At 46.8% G+C, this 26633-nt stretch overlaps 1 protein-coding gene across 1 annotated transcript; it reads left to right on the top strand.

Annotated features, from left to right (window-relative positions):
• The first annotated feature begins 530 nt into the window (after positions 1 to 530).
• On the top strand, positions 531 to 26633 carry ABHD12 (abhydrolase domain containing 12, lysophospholipase). Its single transcript, XM_065739515.1, has 13 exons — positions 531 to 728; positions 15342 to 15466; positions 16381 to 16486; positions 18105 to 18224; positions 20105 to 20135; positions 21483 to 21528; positions 23245 to 23374; positions 23947 to 23984; positions 24077 to 24156; positions 24502 to 24584; positions 25402 to 25480; positions 25644 to 25771; positions 25952 to 26633. The coding sequence occupies exons 1-13, from the start codon at positions 583 to 585 to the stop codon at positions 25989 to 25991; spliced, it is 1152 nt and encodes a 383-aa protein (XP_065595587.1). The 5' UTR covers positions 531 to 582; the 3' UTR covers positions 25992 to 26633.

The following is a 26633-nucleotide window of genomic DNA, read 5'->3' as shown; positions in this document are numbered from 1 at the left end:
GCTGTGAGCCTTCCCCATGACACACAGGAAATAAAGCCAAAGCTGAGGGCTAAGGACACTCTGCTGCTCACAGCATGCAACAGAACTACTGCTTCCAGCCTGCCTGTTTAGGAATTACCATTCGGATACGTGTCTGCTCTCCGCTGCTCGTGGCTATGGATGCTCTCATTTCTTACTGCTGGTAGCAGAGCAGATGTTTTAGTTACTCCTCCTTTACCACTCCTTCCAGGGCAGAATCCCCACACACAACCTCACCTGTGTCTGCGGAGATGAACACGAGGATATTACCCTCCCAGAAGGCCATTGCACAAGCAGGAGGAAAGGAACCGTCTGCTAAAACACAAACCCCAGCCCACAGAGACAGCAGGCCGCTAGCAAAATGGCGGCGCAGCGCGGCGCTCTGCCCGCAATAAAGATGGCGGCGCCCAGTGGGCGGCGGCCATCCGAGGTGCGGGCGTCCTTTGTCCCCGGCCCGCTCCGGAGGCGGAGATTGGCGGGGGCGGGGCTGGGGCGAGCGCGGAGTCGCTGTTGCTGTCCCCGGCGTCCCGGGCCGCCGCCGCCGCCGCCGCCGCCGGTCCCGCCATGAGGAAGCGTAACGAGTCGGTCACGGTGGAGCACGAGCGCGCCGCCGCCGCCGCCGTGCCCGCGCCTCTCGACAAGGGCTGCAGCCTGAGGCACAGCCTGCGCCTGCCTGCCGCCGACGCGGGCATGAAGCGGCCGCTCGGCAGGTGAGCGCCGCGCCGGTAGCGGGTACCGGCGATCGGCACCGAGCTCTGTGTGCGGCCGCCGGGAGCGGGGCTCGGCCGGCTGCTCCCCGAGAGCCGCGGCCGGGGCGAAGCTGCGTCGGCATTTGCAGCGCTTTCCGCGCCTTGATGCAGTTGCGCCGGGAAGCTGTAAGTCTGTCACAGGGCTGTGTGGGGTGGATGCTTCCGAAGGGCAGAGCCGTGTCGTCCGAAGCGCGAGGAATGCTTCGTGGCCGTGCGGTTTGGGAAGCCGGAGCCAAATCGCCGCGCTCGAGGAATGCGAAAATGTCTCTAGAAAGTGAAGCCAGAAAGAGTGGCTCTTTCTGTGGTGGATTTGCTGAAAGTCTTTCCATTCTCTTAACCAACGTAGGAAGGCAAAATTTGCCTGCTGCTGCTGACGTTTTCGTCACGATCGGTGGCAGAGCCCTTAAAACGCTGTTGCTGACCTCTGTGGCTAACGGTGTTCATTTTGGTGCCCCCCAGGTATACCTTTGGGATGCTGTCAGCTCCGTTCGTGTTCGGACAAGCTTTTGGTAACTGCACATGGCGCTGGGTTGGCCTCCCCGTTGTAATTAATGACTGTGCAGTAGATCAGACCCTGTGGGTGCTCTGCTTCTGTAACCACTTACCCTACTTGCTGGAGAAGGTGACCACTGCCTTCAGGAGTTGTCAGGCGATAGCTTGCTGACTTCTGCAGGGTTACAGTGCTCTTTGCTGAAGCAGAGGTGCTGCCTGAGCACTGAGCAGACCCTCAGGGTATGGAGCAGGCTGCTGGCTCGCTCTGGTGGGCAGGGACATGGTGAAATGAGCACCAAGCACAGCTCCTGGATCTGCAGTACTGGGAAGGCCAGGCTAGAAGCGTGCTCTGCTTGTGGAAAGTTTTCTTGTAATTTATTCCTCCTTTTGCACTTTTCAGAAAGGTCAGCAGGTAAATTTTCCTTGCTTTTCTCCAAGTTGAGCCTTTGAAACTATTTCAGAAGCCCCTGGAGTCCTGCGTGCATTTTAAGCTTGTTAATTGTATTGGTTGAATCTGCATAGCAGCATCTCATGAACTTATAGGAAAGCCTTATCTTTCCCTCATCCACATTTAAATAGACAAAATCCTATGGACCATCCTGTACAGTATTACAAAAAAGGTGTTTGTTTGCAGACAAATTGGAGAAGTAATAGGAGCTGTCACTGGCTTATGTCCTTCTACTGCTTTTTCTTGTGTGCTGTCCCACTGCAGGTTATCTTACATCAAGTGGACCTCCTTTGACCACTTCACCCTTCAGCCAGTGGTTTGCAGGCAGGATGTTTGGGTCTGCTAATATTCTCCAGTTATCTTTTCTGCAGAATAACAACTACACTGCTGAAGCATGAATCTGAGCCTGCAGGAATGGGAGGTCCAGGCAGAAGTGAGTCTGATGCACAGAGATAACTGTTGTCCAGGGCATCTGTCCTAAGGCAGGTCAGATAGCTGCCCCATCTTCAGCAGCAGGTTGCAGAGGGTGTTTAAGGAAGAACATAAGAGAAGGGAACGTATATAACAAACCTCTGCTGGCAGGGTATCCTGACTATTGGCCAGTTATGTGGCCAACAAATGTCTGTACCTAATTCCTCTGCTTTCATTGTGCAAAGTTGTGCTGCTGTTGCAGCATTCCTGCTGAGTATGAGGTTGTGTTACCCCTTACACCCCCTTATACTGTGGGTATTTGGTTGGGGTGTTGTTTGTTGGTGTGTTTCATCACTTTTGCTTCCTAGCTCGCAGAAACTGGAAGGAGGTGAAACTTCATCTTGCAAGGATGCTGGGGTGGTACAGTTGGCATGGTGTCTATAGCTGGGGATTAGTGCTGCAACTAGTTATTCCTAGCAACGTGCTCATTGATGCAGTAGTTAAAATTGGCACTTCTGGTGGCTGTGGATTCCGTGTCCAGGGCAACTGGGGCTGCTTGCATTTTATGCTGCTGTTACATAGCTCTCTCTGTATATGGTTTTCCATCTTCTCTTTGATAATGGTTAGAAAAGCAAACCAGTTCCACAGTAGCCTGAAGCATCCATGTGGTTCTGCACCCCAGGGCTGGCCACATGGCAGCTCCTGTGGCTGTGTGGGCCACAGAGGCAGCAGTTTGTGATGGCAGTGCTGACTTGGGCTGCAGAGCAGCAGCAGGGCTTGTGGTGCACTTCCCCAGTAGGACTCTTTCTCTTCCCATCCAGTGCCTCAGCAAAGGCTAAATAGTGTCATAAACGTAAGCAATGCTTATTCTTCCAGCACTATTTTTGAGTTCTACTAGCAATGTAGATGTCCCTCTGTTATGGTTCAGGCCTCTCATCTCACTGTGTTCATTCATCCCAGAGCTGAAATTGATTCTGAAGTGGTGGCATTTGAGTTGCTCTGCCACAAAAAGTGTGTGTGCGTGCATGCCCAGCTGATGGAGATGGATCTCCGATAAGCCAAAGCCATGTGTGAGTGCATACTGGAGTCAGTGCGGCTTGAAGATGTCAAGGCATGCATGTCTTTCTATTTTGCTTCCACGATAATAAAAAATACACGGTGATTAAGAACTCCCCCAGAAGCTGCCTTGACAGTCTGTGAGCAATTTCATTTCAGAAGGCACTGAGACTTCCTATCTGAAACTGTTAAATGTGAGGTCACAGTGCTAAATAAGGAGCATACGGTGCTTGGATTTCCTGGTACGCGTTTCTTGTGTGGATGGCCGTTCCTGTAATGTTTGTGTTGTGATGTATTTTCTGCCTGACTGCTTAAAGGACCTGCTGGTTGGTTATTAAGGTAGAGCTGTTTTGAGTAGAGCAATCTTAAGAGGATGTGTGGCTGAAGAGTGGTTGTAAGGCTGTTCCTGTAGCTCATTTCTGTGATTGCTGGCTGTGTGATGTTCTGAGGACATGCGTTTGAGCAGCCCTAGATACAGGAGGCCTTGATGTGAGAGCAGGGAGAATAAAGAAGTCAGGTGAGCTTAATACTGGCTTTGATCTGAAAGCAAATTATCCTATCTCATTTCTAGTGAACCCTGATCCTGGAGGCAAATGGTCGCAAGAATGTTACCCTTCTCTCCCATAGCTTAGTCTTTATCTGTGCCTCTTTAACCCCAGTCAATAGTCAGACTCTAGACCTAAAGTGTTAATTCTGCCATTCTGCAGTCTCCTATACTTGGTTGCTGCTGCTGGTGGAATGTAGTTCTTTGCCTGTGCTGTGGAGCAGTGACAAGCTGCAGACTCCGTGCATGGAAGCTCTGTACCTGACAGTTTGTCTTGCTGTGTCTCCGGAGAACTGCTGTCCCTTTGCTCATCTCAGCTACCTCCACCCATGCATGCTGAACGCAGTGTGTAGCGACCCTCGGTGCCGTACAGCCCCAGCAGCTGACATGCTCCATGCCTCCCTGTGTCTCTTTGGATGGCAGCATCTTTCCTCTTGACAGAAAACTTGACCGCATCTGTCTTTTTTTTGTCCTTTCTTTTTTAGTCATTAGGCTTAGCTTTCTTTTGTCTATTATTTTCAGTTGTTCTCCAGTACATTTTCATCAACATCTTCCTGGAGTGCTGTGGTTTTCTTTCCCCAGTGCTGTCTTCAGCTGCTTGCTAGTGCTCTTCAAGGGTTGTTTCCTCTCTCAGGGCCTTCTGTCCAGCTCCACCTTCCTGCTGGACTCCCTCCACCACTTTAGTTGCTGGTGAGCAGAGTGCATGAAGGACTAACAGTTTCCAGTCTCTTGCTGTGCTTTCTTCCACATTAAGTACCAGTTGAGCCACATTTCCTCATTTAGTTGTGAAAACAACTTGCTCTGTGGTTTTCTATTTAATTATTTTATTAATAATTTTGCTGCAGAGAATCCTTGAACAGGAACCATGGTAATATTTTGCTTGGATCTGTCCAAAATGGCATCGTGTGATTACTTCCACGCATCTATCTGCCTGTCTCCTGACTGGGAGCTCAGTGGCTATGGCTAAAACTGATCTCTCCAGCTCCCCACATTTCTGTCAGGGAACTCTCCCTGAGCACACACTTGCTTTGGGCTCAGCAGGAATTTTGCTCTGGAGTAATAACTGAATTTTGCATTGGTCTCTTTGTGCTCTATTTGATTGCAATGCCTTTCTTTTGATATTGTGTGGACCCCTGGGTTCAGTTGCTCTTCTTTGGTTTATGTCTAAATTATTAATTACTGCATTATTATTAATTGCTTCTACTTCGTAATTCTTACAAAGTCCTTATCTGCTCAGGAGCTGTACGAGTTGCAGACCTCTGCTTGTTTCAGTGTACCTAAATTTCCCAGTGTTGGAGTGGTTCTGGGTCACTCCTGGGACCAAGAGGGCTTTCCATTCACCTCTGGACTGAAGCTGTCTCCGTGGAGAGCAGGATCTGCTCAGAGCTGTCACAGGATTTTCTCTGTGGCTGTTCTCTGTGGCTGCTGTTGGTTCCTTTAGGCATACCAGTGACTACAGTCCTGGAGCAGGCTGTCAGTCGATGTGATGCTGTACTGTAAGGTGACCAGCTGAGCTTCAGCATCAGCATGAGTCCTAGGCACCCGCTGTGAGCTTTTCTCTCTGTATGTCCCTTTTTCCTCCAGTACCCTCCTGTCTATTTCCAGCCTGTTCTTACACAGAGGATCAATGGCCTACTTATGACAAGCTTGTTTCTGAAGATGACTTGCTTTCATGCTATAAATGGTACATATTTGCCTTGCCAGGAATCTAGTTCTCGGCAAATGCATTCCCAGGTCATCATCCCCTCTTCAAACCATATTGCATCTGTGGCAGGATGGTATGCTACTGCTCTCCACTTGCTTGAGTTGCCCTTGCTGGACCCATCCGTGTATCAGGCATCTTCAGGAACGGGATATTTTCCTTCCTGGCTGGGACTCTTCCCTGGCAGAGTGACCGAGGTTTCTTTTGGTGCATCACTGTGATACATCACTGTGCCTAGAATCTTCTGAAGCTCCTCTTTCAGAAGTGAGGAAGACAGACTACTCCTCTGACTGAGATAGGCAACCCTTTGTGCCACTGTCTGTGCCTGGGCCACCCCTGTCTTGGAAGGTGGGTCAGATGCCTTACCCACTCCTGAATTGACAGAGTGACTTCGGCTGTCTGGGTTATTGGCTCTACCGCTTGTAATGCGGAATAGGCAGCCAATAACTGTTTTTCAATCATACTCCATCTTTCTTCTGCTCCATGCCACACCTGAGACCAGAAACCAATGGGGGTCCAAACAGAACTCAGATGTTGCCACAGGCCCCAGCCAAAGCCATCCTGAGTAACATGAACATCCAATTCAGCTGGGAGGGTAGGATCAAATATACCCAGCGCCTGGGCTTGTTTAACCGCCTGTTTCGCCTGTTGAAAAGCATCCTGTTCTGCTCTCCCCCAATCCCATAATTGGCCCTTTTTTGTGAGTCTATACAAAGGTCTCAGCAGCTGCGCCAAATGAGGTATAAAGGAACACCAATATCCCAATATACCTAGAAATTCTTACAGCTGCTTTGGTGCTGTAGGGACTGGGAATGCCTGAACCTTATCTACGATGGCACTGGGTAGTACTTTGGTCTTTCCTGACCAGACTACCCCCAGAAATTTTACAGACAGTCCTGGACCTTGCATCTTTTGAAGATTGATAGCCCATCCTCTTTCACCCAGGTAAGTGATTAATGAATCTGCTGCACCCCCTACCACCTCCAGTGAGTCAGATGTTAACAGGAGATCATCAGTGTAGTGGTATAAGTTGACACTATTATGTTTCCTCCAATTAGCTAGGTCATACGCCACCAAGTTACGACAGTACATTGGCAAATGCACGTACCTCTGTGGCAGGACCTGAAAGGTCCACTGCCTGCCTCCCCACATAAATGCAAATTGATCTTGTGATTCCTCAGCAATCAGAATACTGAAGAATGTGTTTGCCAAATCCAGGATACAATGGTAGTTTTTGATTTCCCTGCTGAGTGTGTCCATTAAGGAAGCAATGTTGGGCTGCGTGGATGGGCTGTGTGCCCTTATTCAATTCCCTAGAATCTACCATCATACTCCATGTTCCATCCAACTATTGCACTGGCCATATGGGTGAATTGTATGGGCTGTGTGCAGGTCTTATAATGCCTACTTTCTCTAATTCCTGCATGGTCCTTGGTATTTCTTCTTGTCCCCCCGGGAGCCTTTACTGTCTTACATTAGTAACCCGGTGTGGTTTCAGCAAACAAATGGGCTCACGTTTCACATGGCCCCTCAATATTGTCTGTATTACCCAAATAATAACGTACCTTTGCTAAAGTCTGAACTCTCCTACAGTTGTCTGGAGAACCAGACCCCATAAAATGTCTATGCCCAGGATGTATTCTGGGATTGGGGCAATCGACACTTTATACTCCCAGGGTGGGAGATGCCCAACCCCCAGTTTCAACCATGTTCGGGTGACTGGAATGGTCTGTCCCCAAGCCCACCCATCAGCACTCTATTGCCCTTAACTTCTGATGGATCTCCATATATAAACAATGTTTCTGCACCAGTATCTACTAAAGCCATTACTCTTTGCACATCTGTTTTTGACCAAAATACTGACAGTTCTACATAGGGCCTCTGGTCTCATCTGGAGGCCCTAAGGGAACCAGTGTCCCTTGTCACTCCATTAATTTTATCAAGATCTTAGGCTTATCTGGGTGGTAAACAGACAACCAGTAAACAAAGAATGACTCACCTTTTGCAGATGGTTGAGGCTCACCAATAACTCCACAGAAGAAGGTTCTCCAACAAGAGATGCTTCCCTAGTGATGGTCAGCCCTAAATGGGGTCTGGGAGAGGTGGAGCCAGACTCCACCCCTTCTATTCACACAGGTACACTGCCTTCACCTGTGCTCCCATGGCTGACTCAGTGCTCACCTCAGGTGATCCATTAGTGAATGGTTCAGGCTCAACAGATCCCATACAGAAGGATGCCTGTGTTTACCATTCAAATCGAGCTGTGTGTTTAATGCTGATTTATTTCAACATTATGACTCTTACTGAGTGCTAGAGCACTGGAAAAAAAAAAACCAAAAAACATGTTGGACAAGAAATTGAACTTGTACAAATGAACAATTGAAAGTATTTGGGAAAAGTCCCACAGCTGTCCTTGTGTTGCCCAAAGCAGTCTTTCCAGTCACTGCAAGAGAATGGCAGAAAGCAAAAGAAGTCTGGAAAAAATAAAAAGTGGACTTCAGTTTTCTTCTGAGTCTAGCAAATACCTGAAACAAAACCTTCCAATGGAGGATTGTGTAGCTGCAAGCTTGCCCTGACACAATGGCCAGTTCCACTTTTTTTCTTTCTTGATTGCCATACATGAATGCTTGCTGAATGGTGACAACAGGATATCAAATTCCTCTTTTAACATCACCTAAGCTCAGAGGTGTTCCCTCATCTCTTTGGTTATCTCTGCCTCATGTTGTGTGAGGAGTGGTGTGTGATAACAGCTGGTGCTCCTCTGGTCAGTGGGACAGAGTATGGGCTTCACCTTTCAACTTTAGTGTGCCGCTTCTCCATCGGGACAGCAGGCAAGGAGGCTGGCTCGAACTGCACGTGCCTCTTCCTGCAGTATCTGTGCTGTTCTGAACACAGATGGGAGTACCACAGTCGAGTTCATAGCAGCTGGAAGTACAGCTCGGTGCTCCTTGCCAAACAGATTGCTGCTGAATGATACTTGAAGTGAGGTTGTTAGTGTCATCTCTTGTTACGGATGGCGGGCAGAATAAAGAACTTCATGTTGTACAAATAGGGGGAAAAAACTGATTGAAAGAGAACTTTTCAGTGGGTAAGTAGGCTCAGAACAGAGAACAGCACATACACTTACCCTGTCCTGGAGGTTGATTTGCCTTCCCCTGGTAGAAAGCTTCCCCTGGGGTGACTTTCTGAGACTAAGAAGCCTCTGCAGGTGAGGGTGATGCAACCAGAGCTTGAGTCAGAGCTCAGCATCCTTGCTTGTGAAGGAAGGCAAGGTATTAAAGGTGCTTAAGAGTATTTCTAGATGTTTAGATCCCCACAAAGGGAAGCCTAGCTCTGATTTCTCTCCTAACAGCAGTCCTGACTCACTTGGTGTAAAGCTTTGACTGGTTTCTGAGCAGCCTTGGGAAGCAGAAACAAAGCCCACAATGTCAGTTTTGTGCTGCTGAATAAAACTGCAAGCTGGACACAGTCATTGGAAATACTCCATTCTTTAGCCCTCTGGAAATCCAGCAGAAGTGCAGTGAATAACCTTTCCTTTCAATTTCTGATAGCTTTGTGCTGTCCCTAAAGCATTCTTTTCCCCTTTTGACTACCAGAGCAGGGACCATGTACACTTTACACTTGCAGCTGATTGATGTACAGTGCTGCAAAACACTCAGTTCCCACTCAGTTAAGTGGAAATGCCAGCACCCGCGTTCTGCTTTCCTTGTTTCGCTGTGTGGCTCTTCAGAACTTCAGCAAAGGCTTTGGTTTCCCTTGTCAGCTTCGCTTTTCAAGCTTTATTGTTCTGGAGTTGCTTCCTCTACAAGCTGATACCTGCAGCCAAAATACTTGACTGAAGCACAGATAAAAGCAGGAACGAATTAATCTTTCTGACTGTGTGCAAGGGAACCTGCTGTTCAAGGTAGGTCAGAGGCTGACGGCAGCTCTGTATGTTCTTGCATCTGTTCTCTAATCATGGCTGTCGCCTCATGTCCATGCACTGTTCCCTGAGCCTCCTCCCTTCTTTAAGCAGGGCAGTTAGAGAGGGTGCTGTGTCTGCCAGCTGAATGTAGCAGCGATCAGCTGATGGCCAGCATATGTAATGTTTTGGCATTGGTTGATGCTCTTGTTTGCTTGCATGCCTCTAACAGGGAACTGTTGGTTCATTGTAATCCAAATGTTTTCCTGGTGATGTGTTCTGCATGTAAAAGGTGGCAGTATCACTGCTAATACAAAAGCATTTTTTCCTTCAGGCTTCCAGGTCTTCAGATCTCTGCCAGCAAAAGCAGAGCTGCCTCAGTTGGACAAATTTAAGATGACCATCTTCATGCATTTAGAAGGAAAAGATCTACTATAGATGGATGAGACTCTGCTTGCATGCTTTAAAAGAAAGCCAGAGCCATGGAGCCTGCCAGAAGTGGTGATTTTCAGGCTGTGTGGCTGGTGGCTGCTTCCCAGAAACCACCGTGTGAAGACCTCACATTCATGAGGGTGTGCAGCTTAGAAGAATGGACCTGTTCAGACATGAACATCCCTAGGAATAAAGTCAGAACCTATGGATTCTAGTTGTTGCTTTGAGGATAACGCACACACTGCTCTGGCAGATTTACAGTGTGTTAACAAGTGTAAGTGGTGGTGGGGGAACTGGCTTGGCTGCACTGTGCACTTTTTCAATAAACATATGCATTCAACAGGCAAGTGGCCTTATGTTAAAGGGCAGTTAGGTACCTGCTGGAGTTTTATAGGTCTGAGTTGATTTGGCTTTTGAACCTTGCCTCTTGGCCTTTTGCTTTTGCACCCTGATATTCCTCCTCCTCGTGGAGAATGTGAGAAGGGAAAGTACTGCTTCAATAAAATTCTACTCAGCTGCTCTGACACTCCTGTTTTGCTCTCCCACTGCTGATTAAGCCTTCTCTTGTTTGTGCTGTTTTTCCCTCTCATATTTACATGCAGCCTTGTATTCCCCAGCACATGGACTAGTGAGAGGCTTGTGCCTTTAATATAGAACAGCTGTTAGCTGTGAAATGAGTAGAAAACTTAAGCATTCAGTAAACACTGTCAAGGGAGTGTATTGCACTGCAGATAATATCTCAGTGCCAAGCTCGACTAAAATCTAGCGTGGGTGACTTTGGGTTTGATGAGTGTCAGCAGCATTGCTGGGGAGCTCTGGAAAAAGCGTGGTTTATCCTGGAATGATTTATCCCATGGTGTAAACAAAGCTGCTGTTGCTCCAGATGTGTTCAGAGCAAGTCAACAACCTTAAAACCCAGTCCCCAAGCCTGCTTTTCTGCCTCAGCAGTCAGTGGTTGGAATACCTGGGGTATAATTACTTATTGTTTGCCAGGTACTGAAAGTAACAGGAGCATCTACTCCTTTCTTCTTGAAACACAACTTCCAGGTGCATGTGGTCACACACAACTATTACTGTTCTGAATACTGAGAAGCAACAGAGCTGCTGCTGCAGGTCCTGCCCAAGGTCATTCCCTGAATTGTGAACTGAAATGTGGCTGTTAAGATGGCAATACCTGCAACTTGCCCCTTCCAATTGCAAACCCAGCTCAGTGAGATGCTCTCCTACACTCGTGTCTTTTGGAAAGCTAGCTGTGGGTTTGTGTGACTGGCAAGTTGACATCCTGATGTCCTTCTTGGGGCTGATGGCTTTCCTTGAGCTTTTATTCACTTGCTGTTGACCAGAGGGAGGTACAGATGCAGTCTCAGAGTCTCTGCTGTAAGAGGGGAGCTAAGTGGTGAAGCTCACAGATTTTTCCAGCCAGGTTTCAGACCTCATCTGTGCTCACGTATCTGGAGCACTGCTGCCTGAGACACTTGCTGCAGCCGAGCAGAGATGCTTTGAAAAGCAGTTTTTTAATGTGTTTGCAGGTAACTGCTGAGTTGCAGGTACAAGTTCAGGTCCTTAGGATGAACTACCTGTTCTTGCCACATAAACATGTACCAAATTCAGATCAGGGATGGAAGGGAATGGAAGTAGGAAATGTGGCATAGCGTGCCAACATTGAGCTTGTCAGAAGGACTTCACCAGCTTAAATGGCAGTTTGAGGTTGGTTGCTTTTTAATAAAGATGTTTGAAGTCCAGTAGGTCTAACTGAAGGTAACGTCTCGAGGTGCTGGGTTGATGTGCAGTGTTAATGTCAAACCAGGGGTGGGGTGCTGGAAATGCTGGTTAGTGCACTGATAAAATATTCTGGCTCTGTTTGCTGACTTGCAGCATTTTTCTGGAGCTGAGTGCAGCTTTCACTCTGTCTCTCTCTGTGATGTTGCTGGGAACGGAGAAATAAGCTCCTGCTTGTGATTGCAGTTTGCTGTGCTGTACAAGTGCAACATGCTATTTAGCCAAAGTTGAAAAAAAAAAAGTGTTCTTTGCTATGGTAGCAGCAAAGAAAAGAATAAATCAGTTCTGAGTTGCTTTGCACTAAGCTGATGCTGTTTAAAAAAAATGCTGTAGCCATGCTAAGAGCTGTGACAGATTCTTCTGTGTTCTCACTGGCTTTCTTGAATTCAGGGGAAGAGCTGTGTCAGGATTGGGTGGATTTTCTATAATTCAGGCTCCCCACACCCTGCGTACAGTGCCTCCAGTGAAGCAGAATTGAGGCTTGGCTGAAGGCATTTCACTGAGGACTTTGTATAGCTGGGCCTGAAATGAAAGAACCACGTGATGGCCTGTTTGCCTCTGCATCTTCGTGCAGAAGCCAGGAAGGGACGAACCCTTTGACATCAGCATCGTCTCAGTTTGCATTTGGCTGCAAAGCGATGCAGGTGAAGACCCAAATTATTGTTGCAGCACAGCACTGCCCTGTTGCACGTCACTGCTGCCCAAAAGTTGCTGTGACATTTTGGGGTGGAGATGAGACCCATCCCCTGCCTGCAAGCCAGTCAGGAGCTGGGGGGCTCTCAGTTGGAGGGGAGGCAGGTTTTTTTTTCTTCATGTTTGCAGGGAGCAGGTGAAATAAAACAAGATTAATCATCTTGGGCAGATTGAATGTCCTGTGTGAGGGAGAAGAGAGACTGAGTGCTGCTTTTGGACCCTGTGCAACACTGTCCATCCAGAGTTCCTGCAGGGAGAAGATGGATGCTCTTGAAGGTCTGCCTGGGCTAGAAACGTTCTCTTCTTCGAAACCAGACTAACAAGGAAGTCTGGAGGGCTTGTCAGTGACTTACTGTGCAGTCTGTCTCACCCTGGGAGTGGCTGCTCTGCCCTTTCTGCACACTCCTTTACCATCTGGGGCTCAGCTGCCATTTCCAGGTTGTAGAAGATGTTGCTTTGGGTACCTGCACTTGGAATGGAAAGATGCCAATGGTAGACTTGTTCTCCTCAGCTCCTCTTTGAGTGCACATGCTGACTGCAGAGTGTGGGTTGAAGTCACTGCTGTGCGACAGTGACTCTTCTTCCATGGTAGGTTAGTGCCTGAGCTGCAGGCCGTGAGGCCTCTCCTCAGCCTCTGGGCTGAGCAAACCCAGGGCTCTCAGCCCTATATATCCTTCATTATTCTTAAACGCCTTTAGATTGGAGATGCTTATTCTCTAACTCATTTGTATTTTCCAAGTAAGCCCCTAAGACCAATGAACCTTTCTGGTGAAGTGGTGAAAAGTACGTTGCTGCTGCTTTCTCCTGAGCACACAAAAAGCTCCCCGTGAACGGCATTTATTTCTTGAAATAGCTTTTCTGCAGGGCAAAAGCAATTTAATTTAGGTAAATTACTCACTAGGTACTTAGCAGATAATTTTACCGTGTCTGTACTGTAGTACATTGTCTCGGATTTATTCGTGGAAGCAAAGCTGTTTGTTGATGGATTGAGGCTTTGTCCTGGTTGCATTTTAAGCAGGCATCTCCCTGGTGATGAGGTGTAAATGTCACATTACCTATTAGCATTTGGCATAGGGCACCAGTGCAAAGGATAAGATGCTCGTTCAGTCTCCTGCAGAGAAAAAGAGGAAATGAAAATCATCCCTTTGCTCTGATGGCATTACTCAGTGTAATCTTCAGCAGTTTCCCTTCCTGATTCCAGCTCACATGTGGTCATGCTAAGCGTTTTTGTAACCCAGGTGTGGGAGAACCCCATTTCAATGTCTTCTGGTTGTGCCTGCAAGGGTTATGAGCTGGCCCTGGTGCCATTCTGCACCACTGGTTTTTCTGTAGGGCTGAAATCTGGGCCTGTGAGAGGGTCCCCAGGAGGGCACTGTGGGCAGGCACTGTGCTGGTGTCACTGCCTGTGTCCTCAGGGTCTCTGTGTTCTGCTGCTCTGGTTGTTGGGTTGTTCTCCATGGATGGAGATAGCTCACCCCGAGGCTTTGGCTCCTCTGGCATTCCTCTGAAGCCCTGTTCTGTAGCTTTTCCTCCATCAGGCCTTCGTTCCTGTTTCCCTAACGCTTCAGGAAACTGGGCTTGGAGTATGGAAAGCCTTTGGCTTTCTTCAGATCTTTGTTGTCAGGTTTTCCACAAGGAAGCATTACAATCCCTTGGATGTTTCACTATGCATTTACAGCAGCCAGAGTTGCTCTTAATATGTTGGTTTCTTTTTTTCTCCTTTTGGAAATGGCAGTTCCTTCACGTTGTCAGGGAAGGTGCATCCTCTTGGGTGGCAGATGCCTGCACAGTTCCTGGGCAAGAGGAGGTGGGCAGGTGCTTAGGGTAGGCAGTAGTGTGATGGATGCTGACTTTGGGAATGTAAGGTAGCCCATTTCCCAGTGATCATACCAAAAACTTAAAGGGAGTGCTGGGAGGAGATTTTCTCCTTTGATTCAATGCAGGGGTACAAAAACTGTTGAGACCCAGAAGATCAAAGTGTGAGACTGTTTCCATCCCAGTTCAGGCTTACAAAGAGGTCCTCATGCCCTCCATTTAATCATTTCAAGTAGCTGACAGTGTTCAAGCCCTTTTAGCATTGCTGTGGAGCAAGTTCAGCGTGCCGCCTCCTGGAACAGCCAAAGGGAAATAGTAATTTCAGACCTGTTGGAAAAATCGATCTCTGCCTCAGCTGCTGGCAGGAGCTGCTGATAGCAGTGCTGATTGTTCACTGGCATGCAGTGTGGTTCCTGCTCAGGACTCAGCTGGAGAGCAGAGAAGTCCTGTTGCCTGAAGGGTTTGAATACATTAGAGCTCTGGGCTGCATGCAATCACAATTCAGTCATCATTGTTTCTGTCAGTTAACTAAACCATGGGAAGTGCAACTTTGTGCTTATACACTGCACATGTTCCTGTATGAATGTATGTATTCTGAGATGGCGAGGAGTATTTTGAGGAAAAAAATGCTTTACTTCTCCTCTGTCATCTGTTGATTCCTTATATATATATTTTAAAGCAGCTTACTCTTCCCAATCTGAATGCTTAGGAGAAAAGTGAAATAAAGCATTGGGGGTCTCAGTCTGAACTCACAGAGAATAAATGCCACAGAGCAGAGATCTCATAATTTTATAACTTAGAAAGATTTCCTTTCCAGATCGTTGGGAGGCATGAGTCCTTCCAGCTGAACAAGGCAAAACTGCTCCAGTCTGCACAGGAGATCGTGTGTAATGTTAATGGTCAAGTATTAAGCAGTCTCATTACCACTAGTTCTTCAAAATGAAAGTCTAACTAAAAAAAAATCATGCTGATAGTGCTTAAAATGGTAAGTAGAGCCTGGCTGCTCTCTGCAGACAAACGTGTGATGCGCTTTTCTGGAGATGTTGTAATCTGCTGAATCAGCAGAATAAAAAGCCCTGTTACAGACTGTGGTAGAGGGGAGTTTCTGTTCTGTTTTTCTGGGATGTATCTCATCAGCTTGATGGTTTCTGCTTCTCTCAACCAGCCGAGGCTCTGTACACTGCTCTTATTTAAGGAACAAGTGGATTGGTTTTCAAATTCACCAAGCACACGGATTGTTACCACAGCTGCTTTGTAAGATCCCCGCTATGCTCACACCTTTCTCTTTTCCTTCTATACAGGCGATATGGGTTCTGGTTCCGATTGCGGAGGTTGATAATCTGGCTGCTGGGAGTGTACATAGCCATTCCATTCCTAGTAAAACTTTGCCCTGCTATTCAGGCGAAGCTGGTCTTCTTAAACTTTGGTAAGTGACCGCAGCGACGAGGTGAAGGGTAAAAGGAAGGAGTGCCTTCATGTTTCATTTTTCTGCTGCCACTTCACACTCACAGCCTGTAAAACATCTGAACCTTTGCAGATCTGGACTGTGAGTTGGAGGGCATTCTCTGTGGCCCTAGTGGTCTCCTTAGTGTTTTTAGTGTAAATGCAGCAACCAAACTCGAGCCAGCTTTCAGCCAGAATAGTTTCCTTCAGGAAAGCTGTGCAAAAAAATAATTCTAAGGGGTTCAACAAAGCTGCATGAATGAACAGCAAGTGAAGTTAAATCCAGCACATTGTTTTCTAGACCATCACTCTTAAGCTGAAAGCATTATAGTTGGTTGGGGCAGAGCAGAAGAGGCCTATTCACATGATTGTGTTGAATGTTTTCTTTGTGTCTGTTCAGCCTTTACACTGGGTCAGTCTGGCCGTGCAGTGGGTCTGCTGAGCTCATTTGACTCCCAGAAAAGTTCAGGTAGCCACAGGATGGAAAGTGATGGAGAATTGCTGAAGGAAGGATGCTCCTTGGCAATCTAAATTTGTCTTTTAAAACTTGCATGTGGTTTGTAATGAAGTTTTGAAAAATCTTTGCATCTGGCAGAGCAGACTGGGCAGTGGTGGCTCAAGGAAGCTGTATCTCCCCCACCTCTTAGCTTTAACCTGCTCCCTGTCTGTTTTGATGGTTGCTTGTATCACCTTTGCTTATGTTTTAGCTGCAACCGTAATTCAGGTCATCCTTTCACACAAAAAAAGCAAGGACTTCTTGTCATGTTTACTTGGCATGTACAGCTCTCCTTGCACCCCAGTGGAAGTGCCTTGGTAAAGCTGTTCTACAAGAAAATAGAAGTAACAAGGTTTCATATTCTGTTTTTTCCCTGTTTTTAACATCTTTATTTATTTCAGTGAGGGTCCCATATTTCATTGACTTGAAAAGACCACAAGATCAAGGTTTAAATCACACCTGTAATTATTACCTACAGCCAGAGGAGGATGTAACCATTGGAGTCTGGTAAGCAAACCTGTTTTGTGCAGTGTATGCTGTGCAGCTGTACTCTTTTCTTTTGTTCTCAGTAATGCACAAGCAGTATTTTTGGTGTGCACGTGACAGCCGTTGCCTGCTCTGATTTGTGGATGTTTGTGCTTTTCTTTGCCAAGTGGCTCAGTTCATGTCCAGAAATCTGCAAATCTCTGGGGCTTGGTTGAACTCAGATCAGTAATGCATGAAACAGAATTGGACAATGTGTGCTTCCAGAGAACTTTCACAATTTGGAATCATAAAGGGATCACAAATGCTCTGCATTGCTGTAAAGGCTGTGCCTCCATATCACACCAGATATAAGGATTTAGAAGTCTTGTCATTCAACTGTTGTTCATAGTTTGTTTTGCAAAGTAAATGCGGGGGAAGACAGGAAAACAGGATCGAAGTTCAGAAAAGGAGGAGGAATATTTTGTGTTCAGAACATATGTGAGGTTTGGAGAGTGGGTGAGGAGGGAACGTTCCATTTGCTCTCAACAGAACAAGTGATAGTGCTTTCCTCACAGAAGATTTTCTGGTCCCAGGCAAGGCAGTTAATTTTAGTTGCTTGCTAACCAAGATCACTCAGACGACAGGTTCTTTGTCTGGAGTGGTCTGCTCTCAGTTCTTGCCGCAGCATCTGGCCAGCTCGGACCAGCTGAGCCCTACAGCTGTTGGGGCTTTTTCTTCCTCAAAACCTCCATCTGGCTGCACACACAAGTACATTTTGTATATGTCTTATGTGCTGATTTGTCCTCTGAACATTTTTAAATCTGGGAGGAAGGTGTGGTAGATAATTTGTTCTTCCTGGGAGCAAGGTGAGTGCTTCAGTTACTGCTGACAGCCCTAAGCCAGAAGTCTGAGTTGCTTGAGGGCATGTACTCACCTTTAGTTTTTATCTTCTGAAATAATTACCCACTTTGAATGTGAGCCTTTTCTTCGGTTTACCTCAGTTCCACCCCTGTTGAATTCCTTTTAACAGGCTGTCCATTTGTATTCCCTCAGAACAGCTGTGAGTTAAAGGCTCCTGGCTCTTCTACGTTGGTAGCTTTTCTAGCTAAAAAGTTACACCTTCAAGAACCTGAAACCAAAACACCACTTTCTGATCAAGCCTTGAACACTATCCTCAAATTGCCTTACTCAGCTGCATCACTTGCTCATGGAATGTTCTTTCCAAAGTCAGCTGACTTTGGTGATTGTTTTGTACATCTACTGGCCTAGCTGTGAATCTTGTTTATGGTGTATTTAGTCTGTTAATTGAAGTAATCAAGTGCCATAAAAGCTGAGGGACTGAGATTCTTTCAGGAGAATGGCAGGATGTGCACTAATTGTACTTTGAATTTGCCAGTGAATTTGGTGGCTTGCTCAGCACCGAGTTTTGAAAGCAGCACAGATGGAGATGAAAATGTAGACCAGTCCTGGTCCTTTTACAGTTTGTTTGAAAGAAACTTTTAGAAATACTGAGCGTGTTTTTGGCTGAGTGTGATAGGGCTCTGAAAAACGTGTGAGCAGTGTAATTCTGCATGAATGAAACAATCAGAACCACCAAAAATGTGAGCTGAAGATGCTGATTAGCAACAGGGAATGTCTGTTTTCTTCCTCCTGGATGTAGGCATACAGTCCCTGCAGCCTTATGGAAGAATGCCCGAGGGAAGGACCAGCTGTGGTTTGAAGATGCTTTGGGTTCCAGCCATCCTGTGATCCTTTATTTGCACGGCAATGCAGGAACAAGGTGAGACACACAACAGTGTCTTTGTTATGGCTGCTGTTTCCCTGTCTTGTCACAGCATCAACACATTCGTTAAAAAAAATTATGACTGAAAAAAGTCTAGTGCTTCCCTTTCCAAAGGAGAGCATGTTGTAAGAAATGAAGCCTCTCCTGTTCACCAAATCTGACAACAGATTAATTACATTAGCAGAGATACATGATACTGAAGTTAGTTTGCATCTTGTGTCTGCCAGAGGCCAGGAGGCAGTGACACGTACAAGGTCAAGCAGGGAGAAATACTTATTTTCACTCTACTAGTTTCTTAACTGAGATAAGAGATACACAAAAATACAAATCCGATGTGCATTAAGTGCATTGAATAAACTTTCCATTTCCTTTCACGAGCTTATTTTAAACAAATTTTGAGGAAGGGAAGTCAGATGGAAAGAGGAAGGTAACGTGCTGGTCGTGTTTCATTGTTGCATACATACAGGATATTGGTCTGGGATACAGGTCGTGTTTCATTGTTGCATACATACAGGATATTGGTATTTGAAATGTGCAGTGCTGTAGCTGACCACAGATGTCAGCCATGGTCGGGTTCCCTATGCTTTGTTCCTCAGTGCTAAAAGCCACTAGTGCAGTAGGAAACATACTGTGTGTTTCTCAGTACTGTTCTTTTCCTTCCACATCTGTATGATGCAGTGCTTCAGTTCAGTTATGAGTACACGACTGTCTTCTTCATTCATACACAGTTTTCAAAGGGTACTGGCCCCTGTCTGAGTTCTGAGTGCGTGTTCTTTTGATGCTGATGTGTGCTTGTAGATGCTCTGCCAAAGCAGCAGCATTTCAGAAGTACAATTCTGTTTCAAATGTGGCTGTGAAGGTTTGCTGGCCTCTCCATTGCAGGAATGTTGTCTTTTTCCCCCTAGAATCTTACCTCAGCAGCATTCCTTTTTTGCATAAGGCAAAGTGTGGAAATTGCATGCTGTGAGCTGGGAAATGCACAGCTGATGGGATTTCAGAAGCTGACTTTGTCTCCTTATGCTGATGTGTTAAAAGTTTAATCAAATTGTTGCCTTATTTTTCAAGCCCTGCTTAGCTTGTTTCCTTGTCTTTTGTCCCCTAGCATTTTGCACTGAGGGTGTTTCTGCTGTGCTGGATATTTTGTAGTACAGTGAGAGCTGTCAGCTTTCAGCTGGCGAGTGTGTGTGTGTTCTTCGAGGGAGTTCTGGAAGGTGTCGTTTCGATTCAGAGGCTGCACTGACCAAGCCAGTCGCAGTGGGATGTTTTAGAATCATCATGTGAGTGAGTGCAGGTGTGAATCTACTCTTCCAGCAGTACCAGACTGAGGTTTGGTCATGGATTAGCTATGTCGTGTCATGGATCTCTTTTAATGGCATGTTCACTCTTTTCCTTTCAGCATCTAGATTTCAATTTACAAAAAAAAGTACCAAAAACATTAAAGCAGGTTCTTCCCATGGACTTGTTTCCTCTGGTTTATCTCTTGCACATGTCCTTTCTGACTCTGTGCTTGGAGCCAGGGGAGAAGATCCAAGGGCCTACAGCTTGGGTTAACGTGCTGAGGTCTGAGATCAGAGGGTACTGCCTGGGTCAAGGCCAGCAGGGGCAGGCTGGCTTGATGTATTGCAGGCTTTGCAGCAGGCAGGTTGGTGGGTTAAAAAGTTAATCTTTCCCTGCCATCAGAAGAGATTTAAAGGGAGAAGTTGAAGTCCTGCATAGCTCAAGAAAGCCTTGGTGTCTCCTGGAAGGCCTTTACAAAGCACTTATATGTGTTTGTGTTTAGCTGGAGTCCTGAGGCAATGGGAAAAATCTGTCTCTGGAACGCTAAGCGTTTACTTCTTTTTTTTCTTTGCTTTTATTCCATGAATCACTTTTGCCAGAGGAGGGGATCACCGTGTGGAGCTTTATAAGGTAAGTGGCTGCCTGTTGTCCAAACGATGGTATGAACACAACCAGAAATGCACAGACTTGAAGACTGCTCGTTGTTTCAGCTCCCTGCCAGCAGGCAGATAGCAGAGGCTGCCAGTGTTCTCTAGATACCAAGTGCATATGGGACGAGGGGTCTGTGAGCACCGAGCACTCTTCTCCACATTTCAGATATCTGAAAGGTCTGTTACTTGCTGGTTCCTGTCAGCTCCAACTGAGCTAACCACATGCTTTGCCAATAATACTTTCACAATGCAGTGTACAGGAAATATAAAAGTTTTATTTAATCATAGCCTTAATTAGATTGTCTATACCAGTATTCTGACTTCAGGTACTATGTAAGAGTATTCTGTCATATGTTACCAGACTCTGTATGCTCACTGTTATGGTACCATGTCTCTCCAAATGATGGGAGGCTACTCTAACCTTTCAGGGTGACTTTAGGTCTTGTAAATGCTGAAATGTTGGGCTGAGCTAGCATAAAGTTCCCTGTTGGCTGGGGTCTCACAGCTAAAGCTTGCCTAGTCACAGGGCAATCTGTTGCAATGAAGTGTTTTCTGGATTGGCGGGGCACACATTTCACTTATGAATTGTCAGAGACCAATTCAGCCCATATTTCCCCCTTTCCCACGACACAGTTCATCTGTGTTACCATCTCAAGTGTTGAAGATTTCATGCAAAATCTTTCATTGTTACTTTCTCTTTAACTGGTATCAGTGTCAGCATTTGTAAAGATTTATTGCAATGCAGCTTCTCATGCAAGGTCCCCTGCAGTAAAGCCTTTTTAGTTCAGGTCACTTGGAAAATGCCATTCGGCAGCCTCATGGAAGCAGGTGATGTTTCTTCTTAGATAAAAGCATGTGCTAAGTGGCTGAGGGGCAGCTGAGATGGACTGAGAGGATGTAGGTCATGTAGGTGCTCTGGTTGGTTGTTTTTCTGGGGATCAACCTGGACTGCAAAGCACAACTTTGCAAGTTTGGATAAATGAGTATAAATGAAGCAGTTGTTCTGCTTCACTGCAAAACCTGGAAGTTGTTATAGAAGAAACAGCCCTAGGACATTTGTAGATCTTATAGGCAGAGCTGCTAGTGGGGGTATCTGCATCTCAGAAAGCTTGATGCGAGGTCTGGGAGACCAATGGAGTAAAGTCATGAACTGTCACTGTTTGGAAGGCCTGTGCATGCCACATCAGAAAGGTGAACTTACCTCTTTGTCATATTGGGTTGATAATGTTGTAAATTAGATCCCTATATTCTAGCTTCCTTGTCCTGAGGTAATGGCATGGCTGCTGTGTTGGTTTCTGTAATGAGTTTGTGTTTCTCTCCCTTCCAGGTCCTCAGCTCCCTTGGGTACCACGTGGTCACATTTGATTATCGAGGTATGTGGGCATCTGTTTCTATATGAAACACTTCTAGCTGTCTCTCTCTTGAGCAACAAAGTAGTTGCTGCTCATTTATTTATTTTAATCGTGGTGGAACTCATTTTATAGAGGCTTGCTGCCAGCTAATTAGGTGTGATCACTGTGGTTTTTCTCCAGAAGTATCCAGAGAGCTTCCAGAAATGCACAATTTTGAGTTCTTCCCCCTCCTCCTTTTTTTTTTTTTCCCTCTCCCAAAAAGAACTGCCAGAAACAGTTTATCTTTTCTATTCCTGTTGCATCTGAGGGTCCCCAGTCTGTAACCATTGTGAGAAGAGGTGGTGGTCTCGTTCCCTGTTTGGCATGTGCAAGTTTTCTGAGCATAAAGCATAAAATGAGTGCAACTAGATTTCCTTTCCTGAAGTCACAGAGGGAACTAAACTTGCACTTCCTGTACAAAAAATAAAAACTGAAGAATGGGGTAAGAATTAGCAAATGGATTTGAATCCCTCTGATTTTATTCCTGCAGTTGATGGGATATCTGTAACTCTGTTCAGCAGAGATCTGAATTCCATCTGCTGTTTGTGAGAGAGACAAAAGAATGCGGAAGAATTGGAACGGGGTTAGTTTTAAGTTGGCCTTTTTACCCCTGTAGGTCACACAGATGAGACAGTTGTTTTGTGATGTGTAACATGTGCTGCGGTGCTGACAGTTCAGAGATTGTATTAAATGTTGAAGGTGTTTCTGATCTGTAAACCATTTCCAAAAATCCTGAATTTCCTTGATAAAATTACTCTTAAAGGGTAATAATGCAGAAGAATTAGAGCATACTCAGGATTGCAGTAGAAAACCATTTCTCCTCCACAAGTACTGATAGCTTTGATAGAAGTCCTATTTAATATTCAGTTTGGTCTCACAGAGACCCCAAAGTGCTCTCGAGTTCTTGCAAAGCTGTGATGTGTGGTGGCTCACTGCTCAACACCTTCAGCAGGGGCTGTGCCTGTTTTGCATCCCTGTGCCACCATCAGTTGAGCATCTGCTGCTTTTTCCTTTCTTAGTGTCTGCACCACAGCAGCACTGTCACGTCACTGGTGAGTGGTAAAGAAATTTGCCCATCACAATTTTATCAAGACATCTGAGAGAGATTTCTGAGGAGCTTGCCCTGTTTCACAGTCCTCCTGGCAGCTGCTTCCCTGGCTGCTTATTAGGTTATCAAAAGGGATGTGGCATGTTTCCTGCTCAGCATAAGATCTGTAGACATGCTGTAACAGGGACAGAGCCAAAGCAATCAGGAGAGTGGAAAATTGCTGGAGGGCACTGATTGAACAGCATGGACAAGCTGATGCTGCTGCAGCTTTGTGGAATGTGCTTGTGTTTTGAGCACAAGCATCCAGTTCTTAACTCTACCGGGCTGCACTTACAGAGTGGTTATGTGTGTGGAAGCAGCTAAGGTTTGGGAGGTGGGTTATTGCAGATGGGGACATGCAAGAACACAGCGTGGCAGTGTTTGAAACCCAGCTCATGATTTTGTTATTGACCAAACAGTCAAAAGCTGCACGATGGCCAGCAGTTACAGCTTTGAGCGACTGATGGTCCATCAGAGCTTTTAGCCCAAACTGTTGAGGTGCACAGATGAGCAGACACTGTCCCTGTGCCACACGTTTGCAGGTGGGCTGTGTGGGAAGAGCTTTGTGGTGCAGTTCATGCCTTTCTGAGCAGGGCCACCTTGTGTTTCAGGCTGGGGTGATTCAGTAGGCAGCCCGTCGGAGAGGGGAATGACCTACGATGCCCTTCATGTCTTTGACTGGATAAAAGCAAGAAGTGGAGACAACCCTGTCTACATATGGGGACACTCCTTGGGCACAGGGTAAGCATCTGAGTGTGGTGGGACTTTGCAGCTTCTGAAAAACATTCAGCACTGACCTTGTCTGAAGGTGCTGTTTGCCATAATCCCCAGGCTGGCTTGGCTTGGAGTCTGAGACATAATTGCTGTAGAGGAGCTTCCTCTGTTCACTCTGCAGAGTGAGAAGGGCTACAATGAATGACTGTGCAGGAATTGATCTTGAACTTTCATTGCCCAGAGGGAGAGTCTGGAAAACAGGCACTTAGAGTATGATTCTGTTTGAGGAAGGGGAGAGAAAGTGGGACCACGCTGATCTCTTCCTGTGGTAAACCTCTGTCTGCATTTGTCTTTCAAAGCAGAACACTTGTATTTGATGTTCTGAAAGACTAGCCACACGTGTATGCCATTTTCCCTTACAAAATGTTCTCTCCTGTCCTGGCAGACATACTGCCCGGGATCTGCCGGGCACTTAGTGCCCCTCTGCCCACATTGCTGCCTCTCCCTCTTCCCTGCACATCCCTTGCAGTCTGTGAGTAAGAGCCTGGTGCTTTGTGAAGCGTCTGTGCCAGATTAACACTCATTGTTCTTCTCTCCAGGGTCGCAACAAACCTAGTGAGGCGCCTTTGTGAGAGAGGTAAGCCTGGTGGGCTCTTCACAAGGCCCAGGTCCTGCCCGTGCTGCAGGCCTTGGCTGCTGCATTTCTGCACATTGCTTCTGGCTTTTCAGAAACACCCCCGGAAGCACTGATTCTGGAGTCTCCGTTCACCAACATCCGGGAGGAGGCACGAAGTCATCCCTTTTCTGTGGCAAGTACACTGTGCTTCTCACAAAAGTGGTGTGTAAATGTGTGCCTGGGAAATAAATCGAGATCAGAAAGGGCAGTAAATGCAGGGAATGGGAAGAAGGACTGGACCCTCAGCAGTGGACAGCCCCTTTTTGTGCTGAAGCTTCTCTGTTGTGGGAGGATACTTCGTAATGAGAGCAGAGTAATAAGGCAGGCCTGAAACAGGAGAGGAAAAAAGGTGCTAACATGCTCTCCCTGCTGAGAACACAGCCAGCAGCCAGGGGATGTTACAGGGACAGAAGAAGCCTGCCAGTTACTGCTGTCCGTGTCAGTGCTGCCTGCCACTAATGCCAACTTCTTCTTTCAGATATACAGATACTTCCCTGGGTTTGACTGGTTCTTCCTTGACCCCATCACGACAAGTGGAATTAAATTTGCAAATGATGAGAAGTGAGTGCCTTCCCTGCTAGCAGGGCTTTCAGCTGGTGCTGCAGTGAGCCAGGGCAAGCATCGGGGAGCAGACTGCACTCTGTTCTTTTTTTGTCCAAGCATTGTACTCGTTGAAGGGATTTCAGTTGCTCCTGCAGCCACGAATGCACTATGGAGCTTTCTTTTTAATTGGTCTTAATGAGTAGAGACGCAAAAGAGAGCACAGAGACTACCCAGGGACATGCTAATTTGATCCTTGTGATTTTTGCTTTTCAAGAGTGCATTACACATTGAGCAGTAGCATCAGAACATTAAAGGTTTGGGGTGATTTCTCTGGTGGGCATTTGCATCAGCTGCCCTCTGTGTAGTAATTTCTGCTTTCCCTGAGCCTTTCATTTAAGAGCCTGAGCATTTAGGAGTTTGGTTTCCAGTACTGAAACAAAACCAGACTTTGGGAGTGGTGTTTTGCAGCAGGGTGATCCGCTTTGGTCTGAGCAGCAAATAGCTTCTCCAAGGTTGTCTTTTACTGGTAAGCTTTCTGTAGTTTAAATTAATGGTGCCCATATAATAGCGTTTTCAAGATTTGAACTGCAAGTAATGACCCACGGAGCACTTTCTGCCCTTGAGGTTTCCTTGCAAATCCAAATGTGTTGGTGTTAGAGTGCCAGGAGCCTGCTGAGGGTCAGCCCACGCTTCCCAGCACTGTGCTGGATTGAAGCCTGGCAGGTGGTCGCGTGCTCTGTTTTCAACTTTGTCCTGTGGTAGAAGTAGCTTTGGGTAGGGAAGAAAACGCCCAGACTACCTGCTTCTGCTTGCCTGAGCTCTGTCTGCTTTACAGTGTGAAGTACATCTCCTGCTCTCTGCTTATCCTTCATGCTGAGGATGACCCGGTGGTACCGTTCCACCTGGGAAAGAAGGTATGTGCGTGTGTGGTGCTGCAGACTGACCTTGTGGAAGCCGTGAACGGGCAAAGCTGGTCAAGCCGGGGCCCATAACCCAACCCTGGGAGGGCGGCTTCTGTGGGGTGAGGGGCTGCCTCAGGGTGACACGTGTCCCCCTCCTGCTTCCCCTCGGCCTCAGCTTTACAACATTGCTGCGACGTCGCGGAGCTTCCGAGACTACAAGGTGCAGTTCGTCCCGTTCCACACAGACCTCGGCTACCGGCACAAGTACATCTACAGGAGTCCAGAGCTACCTCGAATACTGCGGTAACGGCCCAGCTGACTGGGGGTCTCTTCTAGCACTGGGGGGGCAGCGGTGCCTCGGGCCGTGGGTCAGCACTGACACACACCCCAGGAGAGATAGCAGGTGTTGGGCAGTTGTGTCCTCCAGCATCTCCCAGAGTGCAGGAGAGCTGAGAGTCACTGCTGTTTTGTTTCTTTTCCTAGGGAATTCCTGGGTGTACCTGAACACGAGCATCATCACTGAAGACCGGCTGCTTGGCAGCACAGAGGTTTTCCTTTCTTTTCTTCCTCTCTCCTCATTTTCCTCCCCTCTCCCTGTGGGTCAGTCTGCCATTCTTCCATCCCTGGCACTAGAGGAGATCAGGAGTTCCCACTCTGGTCCTGAGGTGTACCCTTGGCAACTCCAGCTCCCGCCATCAGCACTGTGATGGTAGAAGGAGGATATGATTGGCTGCTGTTTTTGACGTGGATGGAGGGGTGACGACAACCCAGGAGCTGGTACCAAACAGTGAACAAAGTAAGCACAACAGAGCCTGCCCACTCCAGAGCTGCTGAGGACAGGCATACCTTGGACGTGTGTCATGACCAAGGGTGCTTCTTTCACTTTCAAATGCTGCTGCTGGTTTTTGGATCATGTAGAGACTCACGTTGGCAAATGGCTTTTGCAGTGTCTCCATACCACAGTTGTCTTGCTTGAGTTTGAGGTGTTTTCTTTCTAGGGAATACATGTTTTGCCTTCCCTTTTTGCTAAGTAGTTGTACTTACGAATCCACTGAAGATCCAGGTGGTGAGAGGTGTTTTTAATTAGTTCTTCAGTCACAATGTGTAGCAAGTGTTGGGCTAATTGCACACATTTTGGAAATAAAGTGAAAGCTTTTTTTTTTTT

The sequence above is a fragment of the Cyrtonyx montezumae genome, unplaced genomic scaffold (genome assembly GCF_038088225.1).
Source record: "Cyrtonyx montezumae isolate F1298 unplaced genomic scaffold, pur_monq_1.0 scaffold_24, whole genome shotgun sequence".
NCBI lineage: Eukaryota > Metazoa > Chordata > Aves > Galliformes > Odontophoridae > Cyrtonyx > Cyrtonyx montezumae.
The sequence above is the reverse complement of the archived record's forward strand: the minus strand, read 5'-3'. Positions and strand labels throughout refer to the sequence as shown.

Excerpts from the sequence above, each read along its gene's own strand:
- ABHD12 (XM_065739515.1), top strand. The coding sequence starts at position 583 with ATGAGGAAGCGTAACGAGTCGGTCACGGTGGAGCACGAGCGCGCCGCC. Across the intron at positions 23,985-24,076 it reads GAGGCGCCTTTGTGAGAGAG|AAACACCCCCGGAAGCACTG; the intron begins GTAAGCCTGGTG and ends CTGGCTTTTCAG. Across the intron at positions 25,481-25,643 it reads CGTTCCACCTGGGAAAGAAG|CTTTACAACATTGCTGCGAC; the intron begins GTATGTGCGTGT and ends CCTCGGCCTCAG.